Source organism: Phragmites australis, chromosome 11 (assembly GCF_958298935.1).
Source record: "Phragmites australis chromosome 11, lpPhrAust1.1, whole genome shotgun sequence".
Lineage (NCBI taxonomy): Eukaryota > Viridiplantae > Streptophyta > Magnoliopsida > Poales > Poaceae > Phragmites > Phragmites australis.
Genome location: NC_084931.1, coordinates 6612409 through 6624795, shown reverse-complemented (window position 1 = coordinate 6624795; position 12387 = coordinate 6612409). Strand labels below are relative to the sequence as shown.

The window sequence follows — 12387 nt, the reverse complement described above, 5'->3', positions numbered from 1 at the left end:
TTCCCGTATTGGAAAATTCTAATGTCTTGTTATTTGCAAGCTAGAGTCTTAGATGTTTGAAGAGTCACCGAGGAAGGGATGAAACCTTGCATCACCAACAAGGAGAGGCAATTAGATGCATTGGCAAAGAGTATCCTTTTATCATCTATATGTATTGATGCATTCAATCATATTTATTCTCTCACCAATGCACATGATATTTGGAATAGTCTCATTAAAAATACATGAACACACAAAGGATGTACGCAATGAGAAATATTATTTACTTGTTACCAAGCTTAATGGTATCAAGCAACTACCCCATGAAAGTGCTAATGATATGTACTCACATTGGAATATTCTTGTCAATGAGATCAATGGGTTAGGTTTGACGCAAATTGAAGATGATCAAGTGGTGAGAAGAATACTTCAAGCTCTTCTTTCAAAGTACAAGTTGATCGTCTCCATCATCTATGACAACAATAACATCAAGAAAATGACTCCAAGTCAAGTGTCGGCAAGATCACCGCCTAAGAGATGACAATGAACATGGAGGTGGAAGCTCATACCTCATCCGACACTAAGAACCTTGATCTCACAAGCAAGCAAGCTCAATGTCAACATATGAAGGCAAGGATGAGAAGACAAGAGCAAGAGTCAAGATCAAGTGAAGATGATGAAGATGAAGATGAAGAGAGCTATGAATAAGATGAGCAAAGCACCTCAAGCGATGAAGAGATAGATCCCAAAGTCACCAAGCTCATCTCACAAGTGGAGAATAATATCAAGAAGATTAATGCCAAGATTGATCACCCAATCTCCATGAAGGACTTGGTCAAAATAATTGATCATATTAACAAGGAGAAGAAAAAGACCAAAAACAAGAGGGAGACAAGGGGAAGTGCCAAAGCATTCGCAAGCATAGAAAAATGGGTGAGTGATGATGAAAATTCAAGCTCAAGTGATGAGAGCATCACAATCCACTCCTCTAAGAGAAGCTCTTCCTTAAGGTCATCATCACACAAGTCGTCTCGCAAGCCATCCCACAAGTGCCTTATGGCCAAAGGTATAAATAGTGATGTAAGTGATGATGAATCCGATGAGGATTCCTCCTTCCTATGATGAACTCCTTCATTTGATCAATGAGCAATAAAGGGCCCTTAAAAAACAATCAAAAGAGCTTAAGAAATTCAATGCACTTAATAGCATTCATGCTACTTTCGTTTCTAATTATGAACAATTATTATGCAAATTCAATTTACTAAACAAGGAGCATGAAGAGCTTAAAGCTAAATTTTAGTGCATTGAATCTCAAACTAAGGTCCCTTTGAAGCAATCTACCTCTCTTTTTAATTATAATCATAAGGTAGATATTTCTACTTCTTGTGATGATTTATATGTTTTATCTAGCTCACCCCTTTGCAATGATATTTGTGTTGAGAATATTGTTGTAGAACAATCTAATGAACACATTGCACAAAAAAAAGATGAGTTCAAGCAAGAAGTGGAGAAGCTCAAGGATGACTTGGCGAGATTGAAGGGCAAAGGACATGTCCAACCTCCTCAAGATAACCATATTTTCATGGTGAAGAAGCTTGCGGAGGGGTCAATCGCGACATGCTTCATATGCCATCAAGAAGACCACAAGTCATTCCAATGCAAGCAAGTCAAGAAGGAGACCAAGGAGAAGAAGAAAATGGCAAACCTCTCCAACAAGACCTCGAACCTCTACACCAAGCCCAACTACAAGAACAAGATCAAGAGCAACCACTACAAGCTCAAGAAGAAAGAAAATGGTAAAGTGGTTGCACACATGGTTGGGAAGAAGGATCAGATGTGGAACCAACCCATTTGGGTGCCCAGAGAAGTCATCACCAACATGAAGGGGCCTCAATCGGTTTGGGTTCTAAAGAAGACTTGAAGCCCAATGTGGCTATGGAGATTTGGAGGCTTAGCCTAAAAGATGAAGTGAAGATTCAAGCAAAGAACCAAGCATACAAGATGGACAAATTGATGAAGATGATAATCATCATATACCCAAATCCCCATCCAAAGGTAAAAAGAGGTAATAGAGCTAGATGCAAAATCCTTTCATTTGTGTAGCTCATTTGGCTTATCTAGGATTGCATAGGTTTATTTTTTATTCATTGCAATGCCTAGTGTAGATTTTCATATGGTAGGTTGCTTGTATTTATCTCTAACCCATGAGAAACCTACATGGTTCATTAGTTGTAGGTTATTTACATGTCACTTATCTTTCATTTGGTATCTTTTATGTGCCATAATTCAATGTATAGGATAAGTCCCCATTGTTATCAATAACAAATGCATATATCTCACAAGTATTCAACACTTGTATGCACACATTTAGGGGGAGTATATCCTATAGGTTGTGATTTTGAGACTAACATGTGTTGCAAGTTGTATCTCTTGTAGTGTCATTGAGCAATCAACATGTCCCTGAAGGTATGCAATGCTTAAACGTTTCAATTGGTATCATTGTCAAAACTTTTGTTCATTTAAGCTACCTCCATGCATAATATAGCTTAAACTTCCTATCGTGACATATTATCTAGTTGTGCATATGCTTGTTTCTCATCATATGTATGCACACATATAGAGGGAGTCTAGACTATATTATGTGAGTTTTATGAATTATGATCAATGTGCTTTCATAGCTTTCAATTGGTATCATTACAATTGGTATCATTTTTAATTGGATCATGATTTGTGAAGCTCTCTCCCAAGTGTTCTAATGTTTTTCCCTTTAAGTTCAACATGTGCATATAGTTCTTTTTGGAAGATTGTTGATAAAGGGGGAGAAGTTTGACAACCAAAGCAAGGAATGCAAGATGAACGATGTGAGGAGATTGTAGAAAAGTGCAAGATACATAAAGGTTAACAAAGAGGGAGAAGCTCTTGCTTAGGTCAATCAATGGAGATAGTGGCAATAGGAGAAAGGGGGAGCCACAACATAAGGGCGACAAAGTGGTAAGAACATGCATCCCAGCAAAGAGGTATAGTTTTGAAAACTTCTTGAATTCATGTAGATCTCAATTGGTATCATTTGCCTCTTGCTTTGGTTGTGTTTTCATCAATCACCAAAAAAGGGGGGATTGTAGCGAAAATAGCCCTATTAGGCCATGGTTGTGATTTTGGTGATTAATGACAACATAGTCAATGGGACTAACATGTTTGTTAAAAATATATGTTAGTAGATCTCATGGATGCAATACATGAAGAAGCCAATGAAGCCGGGACAAAGTTAGGTTGAATTGGAAAAAGTCCCAGGAAAAATGAGTACACCGAATGGTCCGGTGTTTACATAGCTGAACACACTGTAGCATTGTGTCTAGAGGTATTTTACCTCACCAGAAAGTCTGGTGCCAAGTGTTTGCTAAACACCGGAGTATTTCTTAGTGACACGTGGGCAAAATGGACACAAGTGTTACACCAGATGGTCCGGTGCTACGGAAGTGCACACACCGGATAATGAACAGTGCAAAGACGAAAAAAACAGAGGACTCCACCATATAGTCCTGTGATTTATTTGAACACATCGGAGGAAAGCATCGGAGCATTGTTGACAAAGGGGAGAATGCAGTGGCCTGACCGAAAGGTCCGGTGCTCTGAAGATGTATACACCGGAGCATATTTTGCAGAGAGGGTTGCATTGGCTCGACTGGCTGAGGATAACTCACCGGATGGTCCGGTGATGAAGTGATGTGCACCGGGCATACACCGGAGCAATTTAAACAGAGAAGAAGTTGGTTCGGATGGTTAAGGTATATTCACCGGAATGTCCGGTGATGATGTTGCAGTATACACTGGAGTATACGGTGTTCACAGAGGCTTGAGTGGGGTTCCAACGGCTAGTTTGTGAGAGCGTACTCACCGGATGATCCGGTGTTAGTACTACTGTTCTCACCGGATCATCATGTGTTAATAGATTTTTAGAGCCGTTGAGTTAACAGCAAGTGCGTGAGTTTGAGGCTATAAATACCCATCCACTCAGTCATTTGTGTGTGCTAAAGTCCAAAGAAGTTCATATACACCTGAGAAGACATCCAACCACCCAAGTGCTTAAAGTGATCATCCAAGATGATTAGGCACAAGATTTATGAGTGATTAGTGCTTATAGGCCTAGAGAGTGAGTTGCTAGGTAATTGCTGCCTAGAGAGTGGATCAAGGAGTGATCCAATAGTGTACCTCTTGGTACGCCAGCACCTTGGAGTCTTAGTGTGGAGCGGCGGCAAGCTTGTTGACCCTCCGACTTGGTGTGGAGCGGCGGCAAGGCAATTATGCGGGGACGCAGAGTTCCTTACCTTTGTGGCTCAAACTCAGAAGTGATCATGGCGGTGAGGAACCGGAAGAGAGGCTAGTGGTGAGACTTTGCATTGGTGGTTTGCTGGCTCATCTGGGTAGAGACCTTGTCTTTGTGATTTGGTGGCTCAAAGGTCGTAACCGAGTCCCGACCGGGAGCATATCCTTTATAGAGCTCCAACGTGGACTAGGGGTGGCATTCATGCCATCAATATCACGGAAAAAAATCCTTGTGCCAAGTTTGCTCTCTCTACGTTATTTACATTTTCGCATTACTTACTTATAATTTACCTTCTTAGATAGGTTGTAAGTACTTTGATCGGTAGAGTAAACTCACTAGATAAACCTATAGTATATTTAGATAGAAATTGATATAGATTTATCTTGTATTATTTTTTAAGCTGAAATAGTTTAAGTGTCTTAATTTAAATAGAAATTGATATCGATTTATCTTGTATTATTTTTAAGCTGAAATAGTTTTAAGTGTCTTAATTCACCTTTCTCTTAGAACGTCACCGATCCCTATAGATAACTAAAGATAATGTTTGATGTTCAAGTCCTAACAGCTGAGGAAGTAATACACCAATCAGCTTTAATTATTCCTCGCATATTTATCATATTAGCCTGGTGCGTTTTCAGTAGAACTGACTCTGCAAATGACAAATGCATGACAATAAAAGGTGAACACATGAATGTTAACAGATTGAAGGTGAATTTCTTCAGATTTGCAGTTGATCGGCCTCGAAAGAACTAAGAATACGGTAACATGATTTCTGTGAAAAAGCAGAAGTGAAGCATCACCTTCGCTCAAAAGGAACTGAAAGATACTGCAACCTGCTTATCATGAGAAAAAGATCACGAGAACCTAAAACTTTACGATAAAGCCTGCTTTTTGACCAGTGATGGACTTGACCAAAGATACGGAAGATATCTGAACTCTAAATATCTTAAGGACCAAAACAGACAGTAAGTATAAGTTAACAGAATTAGAAGCGTAGACTTGTTCTGCTACTTGGAAAATTATGACAGGTAACGCCAGATTTTGTCCATACAACATCAGCTTACAGGTTAGCCGACTAGTTCATCTATAGCTAGCCTCAGCCACAAGCAGGGTCATCGTCATCTTCCTGGATGCCCTGCGCTACACCTTGGATCATTTCGTCATCAACTCCTGGAAGGAAGTTTAGAGATTTTGATATTCAGCTTTTATCATTACATGGTGATAAAGTGGAAGAAAGGAAATATATATGGATGTACCTTCAATGAAGGATTCGAATTCTTCTTCATTTGGTTCCCTGGACGTGATTCTGATGACTGGTTGATTAATCTCCATCCAGTTTGGCTGCTCGGCTGGGCTGGGGAACAGTGCAGGTCTATCCACTACCCAGTCATCAACTATGTCTATGTAGTCCACTGAGGCAGCATCAAATGCTTTCGCCTTGCGTTGTTGACTATGAGCAATTATTAATCAAATCACTCAATCCAGCCATGTTTTATTACCAATCAGAAGATGTTCTCTTCTAATAATCAATGGTAAAATTATATGGAACAAGATGATTTAGTTACCGTTGCTGTAGCCGAAGGTTGTATTGAACAAAAGTGAGATGATGCATTGGTTGACGCTCGAAACTATTCAGTCGTTCGTCATGAATTTGTTCGAAAGGAATGAATGTCCGGTCACATCCTCTAGCACAGCAGGTTTGACTAAGAATACGGATTGCTAGACGTGTCAAATTTGGGCAAGCTCCTCCATATGTATACCACCGCTCAGCTGCAAGATCAATTAACAATAGTAAAGATGAAACCTATCAACAAGCATCGTCAAACAAAGTTCATCTTGTAACAACCTAGATCAGAGGATAGACAAGGTTAACAAGGTTCCTATTCTTGAAACTAGGTTAACAAGGACTGCCAGTAAAGTAATACAGATATAGAGTTCTCATTTGGCTGATTGAAAACTGACAAATTTAACTCATATTTTAAGGATGTCATAATTGGCAAATCAGGTAGACTAGTTCGTAAGAAATTTGTAATATTAACCAGGAGGTAAGGTAAGCCTAGAACGGATAGCCATTTGCCTGCGAAAATCCCCTGCTGCCTCAGTCCGGTACATGTTGAGCTCTCTCTGGATTTTGTCTTGGATTTTCACATCAGAAACCAGCCTTTCTATGCAGTTTAGCATTCCTGAGAAGATTCTATTTGATATGTCACCTCGAATTCCATCAAAAAATAGTGGGTTCAGGAAAAACCAGCTGAATGAAGTGGCCGTGGTGTGTGGTTATCCCATCTCCAGTCAATAATATTCCAGTAAGCAATGGCTTCGAGCATTGGCTGGAAGTATACATAATTCACTGCCTCCAATGGCACACCGGCGTCATACAAGAACCTGCCGATTGCCATACAAACCTGCTCTTGTCCAAGGCAGCAGAACTGAAAGGCCCAGACGTGGGCGTAACTGCGTCGACTGCCATCACAACCTGATGAAGATGATTCGTGATTTATTGCTAAAATATCGGTATTAAGCCTGAAACTCGAATGGCCAGTGAGCTAAGAAAACGAAAGAATGGGTTACATTTTTCACATGCTCTCCTCTTATAGATAGGACAAAAAAAGAAAGTTTTTCGATCACTTACTTTGCTCGCCCTTTTTTAATCAGTTTTTTTAATGCAATTTTTTTAATGCAAATAGATTCAATCTAATAATTTCTGAGGAGTAGGCTGAAGAGGCTGCTGCTGAGTTTGAGGAGCAAGTGAGGGAGTAGAGGTATGACTCACTCCCCCTTGTCCCCATCTCCATGCTCTCCGGAGGCCTCTCCCATCACCGTTTTCCTCTTTTTCTTACTAACACTCCCCCTCATCCTCGTCTCTGTGCTCTCTGGCCTCTCTTCAAAGGCAAAAACCTAAAAATAGGCAACTAACGTCACCATATTTATCAAAATAGATAACATATTAGTGTATTTGCAAATCTAACACCTGTATTCCGCATCTCAAACACTGAAAAATTGATTACATGCACCGAAAACTCTTGTATTCGGTACCGAAAATGATACTGTTCACCGTATTCGCCACTTTAGGTGCTGAAAACTCCCTGTATTCGGCATTTGAGTGCCGAAAACTCCCTGTATTCCTCTCACGCTCCTCCTCTTGACGCTTGAGCCATAGTTTCTCCTGCTGTTGCTTGTACTCGTAGTGTTCGTATGCTTTCCTCCTCCACCGTATGCTTATGTCGGCCTACCGCTTCTAGTGCATATTTTGCTCCATATTCATCCATTCCATGAAGTCACATATAGGTGGAGGAGACTGGACAAATGAAACAAGAGGGTAGATTAGTAAGGCAGTGCATGAAATCGTACGAAGTGTCACATTAGTGATATATGTCACTATACCGGTGGGTACTCATATAGTCCATATCGAGGCTTATCGTACTATTAGTTGGCACACATGAAGAAGCATATGCTATAGATGTAAGAGATATCCTAGGACTCGCAAAGCCAACAAACGTTGCTACAGAAGCATATCGGTGGTTAGACCTCGAGGGGGATGAAAATCCCCCAATATTTCTTGGGTGGGCTTAGTGTAGCTAAGGAACACATTACAGTTGAGAGAGCTGAGGAGTGAGTGGTCTATCCATGTTTGAGGATGGGGTTATTTATGATGGTTGGAGGTTGGTGCATGGACTAAGTGCATGAGCTTGGCTGGGGGCTGGAGCATAGGATTCTCTGTGAAAGCTGGTAAAGTTGCGGTATTCATGTTTGATAGAGATTCCCTGTGAAAGCTGTTGCTTGGTGTGGTTATTTCGTTCTACAAAATTTCAGCAATGAGTTATTTTTGCCTTTGCATGGAGTTATAGAATCCTATGAAAGTATTCCCCGTGAAAGCTATTGATTTTGAGTGGGTGTAAAAGTAACATCTATCCCTTTGATCTTAATCCAAAGTCAAAGCCTGCTTTAAGCATTCATCCTAAAGCAATTACAGTCCGAGGTTGAACTGTTCATCAATTACATTGTTGATTATAGAGTTGCAATTAACGTTAGTCCCTGAGGTGCTGGTGATACATTAGCGTGTCTAAAGCCTTAGTTCACAAATAACTTTCATATGCCAGAAAGAATTATGCTTGGATAGAATGTTAATATAATAAACTAACCATCACATTGATTAGATAAATAGTTCAAAAAAAGTTCGCAAACAAAATAAATAGTCCTGCCTGCAATTTGCATAGTTCGTAGTGCATAGATGTTGAATACCTAGATCATCTTAAGATGGCAGAGAAAAATGGCAACACAAATTAGAGAAAGAATGCTAGCTGTGCCAGCCAATGTTATTACAGTAAGATGGTTGTCGTCTCTGATGTAGTAATGGAAAGTTGTAAGGAAGAGTACCAGCAAATCTACCATTATTTTCAGGGTCATCAATATCCTCCGGAGATGGAGGCCTTGGAAGGAGGGGTTGTTGTGGTATGAAATTGTTGTCATCATCATCATCTTTAGATATCACGGTAGTGGTACATCTTATTTCCTCGTCGGTTGTACGCTATCTTGATATGGTGCATGAACGTCCTCTTGCAGTGATCATTGAACCTTCTCCTGTATTGATGTTGGAACGTCGAGGTATTGGGGGCATGAAATCATCATCCTCATCATCCTTGTCATTTTCTGGATGAGTAGTAGAGGGCGCCCCTGTACCCCTTAGGTTCGTTGACCGTCATCATCTTCTACCCAAACCAGGTATGACACCCCCGTCGAAGACCCTATACATCACCAAGAAGTTTGTGATGTCTTTGTTGATCGAATGTGCATCAATTTAAAAGATATGTGGATATCAATTGAGATGAAAGCATAAGGGTCGCAATTTATGAAACTCACATAATATAGTCTAAACTCCCCTATATGTGTGCACATATATGATGAGAAAGAAACATATGCACAACTAGATAATATGTAAAAATAGAAAGTTTAAGTTATATTATGTATGGAGGTAGCTTAAATGAACAAAAGACTTGACAATGATATCAATTGAATTCTTTAAGCATTGCATACCTCCGAAGACATATCGGTTACTCCACGAGACTACAAAAGATATCACTTGAAACACATGTTAGTCTTAAAATTACAACCTACAGGATATACTTCCCCTAAATATGTGTATACAAGTGTTGAATACTTATGAGATATATCCACTTGTTATTGATAATAATGGGGAGGGTACTCTATAGATTGAACTTATGGCACAGAAGGAATACCAATTGTACAACTAGTATTATATAAGGAATCTACAACTAATAAACCATATAGATTGCTCATAAGATAGAGAGAAACACAAACAACCTACCATATAAAAACCTACACTAGGTATTGCAATCAATTAAAATATGCACATCCAATTCTAGACAAGACAAAGGTACTAATTGATTAAAAAGAATTTGCATCTAGTATCATTACCTCTTTTTATATTTGGATGGGAATTTAGTTTTATGATAATCATAATTTTCATCTATACGTCCAACCTTATATATTTGACTTCTTTACTGAATGTTTCACTTCATTTTACCAGCCAAAGTCTGAAATCTCCGTAGCCCCCACCACAAAAACACAAACACTTCCCAGTTCCCAACCATCGCTCCCCCATAGCTCCCCTCCTCCAGTGCCCAGGAAACTCACGAGCAGAAACAGCCAATGCAAGCGCGTGCGTGATGGTGTCAAGGATGCCCACGAAGTCGCCGTCGCCTAGGTCCGGTGCCGGCAACGTTACACCATCGAAGCCATCTCCTTCGCTGCACTACTACAAAAGCTATTTTTTGAGACACCTAGGATTCATTTGTACAAGCGGTTCAAATGACAAACCGCCTGAGTAGTAGGCTGGGGCCCGTGCGATTTCGGACCACCTGTGAAAACTTATTTCCACATGCGGTTCTTTGTGTGAACTGCCTGTGCAAATTATTTTCCATAGGCGGTTCATTATATGAACCGCATGTGATAATATCTCCATGAATAGTTCCAGTCCGCGAGGAGCTCCATTCAGGCCGAGCCCATTGTTGTTCAAACAGTAGACTCAAAAGGCAGCCGCGAAATTTGAAAACAAAGGGGAAGGTTTTGTTTTTCAATTCCTTGGAGGAGACATCTAAGGTAAGAGTGTCTTATCCATAGCTAGCATCTTTTTGAAGTCTAAATTTAGATTTATAGCTTATTTAGGGTTTGAATAGGTTCTAGAGATGCTCATGATTTTAGCCATTTAGATCCTCGAATTAGCTTAAATTTGTGGCAATGTTGATTCAATTGTGTAGATTCACATTATTCTAGAATTATATATATAAAAATGTAGCTTCAATTTGATCATTTTTTAGCCTCTAGGAGGTTTTATCATGAATGGGGATTTTTTAGATCTAGATCTAGATGTAGAGAGATACAGTAATGAATTCACATTGTTTTGAGCTATAAATTTGTGCCAATGTAGATTCAACTGCGTAGACATATTATAATCATAACATGCCCAATTTTTCCAATTTTTTTAACTTTTTAATTATGATTTTCTTATTAATTAATTAATTTATGTACCTAATTTTCTGATTGAAGTTAAAGATGGACAGAGCATGGATGTACGATCTGCCAAGATATGAAGAAATATACATCAAAGGACTCTCTGTTTTTATTGAAGCCACCGAGACGAACGTTTTGACTAAGAAGACAAAGGAAATATATTGTCCATGTTCTGACTGCAAGAACCAGAAATTATGGGACAAATCAAGCATAATCAAATCACACTTGATCTTGAGAGGTTTTATCGAGGATTACACATGTTGGTCCAATCACGACGAACAACGTGCAAGCGAACCAAATGACGACATCGCTGCTGATCAAAGGGATGGTGATGATGAGGTAGTCGAAGGAGACACTGATGTTATGATGGATGATTATACTGATTTTGATCTGGAAGAAATATTGCACCATGCAGAACCGCATGTTTTAAGGGACATGAGAGATTTAGATAATTTCGAGGTGTTATAGAAGGCATCGAATTATCTTTTGTATGAGGAATTGAAGGGTTGTGATAAGGAGTTTACGGTGTTGCATTCGATGCTTGAACTTCTAAGGTTGTAGGCCAGTAATGGATGGTCTGACAAGAGTTTCTTGGATCTATTGAGTCTCTTGGCAAACATGCTTCTGAAACCTAACTCCTTGCCCACCGCCACTTATCAGGCAAAGAAGCTTATCTGCCTATTATCATTGGATGTGCAAAAAACACATGCGTGTTTGAACCACTGTATCTTCTACTGTAAGGAGTACGAAGCCTTGGATAGATGGCCAGTGTGCAATGCGAGCTGACATAAGAGGAATGATGATTGTGAGGACAAAGATGCTTCTACCAACGTGAAGAAGAAGAAGAGTAATGCTGGTCATGATGAAGAAGACACTTCTTCCAACACGGAGAAGAAGTCCTGCTATAGTGATGTGGTACCTGCCAGTGATCTTCCGCTTGCAGTGTTTGTACTCGAACCCTAGGGACTTTGAACTAATGCGTTGGCATTTCGATAAGCACAAGAAGGATGGAACTAGGCTTCGACATTCCATTGATGCTAACCAATGGAGAAAGTTCGATGCCATGTATCTAGATTTCGCTGAAGAACCAAGGAATGTAAGGTTTGCATTGAGTGCCGATAGAATGAATCCTTTCGGTGACATGAGCACCTCACATAGCACTTGGCCAGTGGTTCTAGCAATCTACAACCTTCCTCCATGGTTGTGCATGAAGCCAAAGTACCTTATACTGTCCATTCTTATCCAAGGACCGAAACAACCTGGCAATGATATAGATGTGTTTCTGGAACCATTGATGGAAGATATGGCGAAACTGTGGAATGATGGGGTCCGGGTGTGGGATGAGTTTTGACGGGAGTACTTCACGCTAAAATCCATGATTTTTATTACCATCAGTGATTATCCCACCCTTTTTTCCCTATTAGGACAGGTTAAAGGGAAGCAAGGATATGTCGTGTGCTTGGATGAAACCACTCTATGTACCTCCTGTACCCACAAAAGGTAGTGTACACGCAACAGCGATGGTTCTTACTCAAAACTCACAAGTACTGCAA

General features: G+C 39.9%; 1 protein-coding gene across 1 annotated transcript; it reads right to left on the bottom strand.

Moving 5' to 3' along the window:
- Positions 1 to 5314: 5314 nt before the first annotated feature.
- On the bottom strand, positions 5315 to 6268 carry LOC133884284 (uncharacterized). The gene is made up of 3 exons (XM_062323639.1): positions 5869 to 6268; positions 5560 to 5753; positions 5315 to 5473 (listed from the first exon to the last, which is right to left on the bottom strand). Exons 1-3 carry the CDS (start codon positions 5913 to 5915, stop codon positions 5400 to 5402), a joined length of 315 nt encoding a protein of 104 aa, XP_062179623.1. The 5' UTR covers positions 5916 to 6268; the 3' UTR covers positions 5315 to 5399.
- Between the last annotated feature and the right edge of the window lie 6119 nt (positions 6269 to 12387).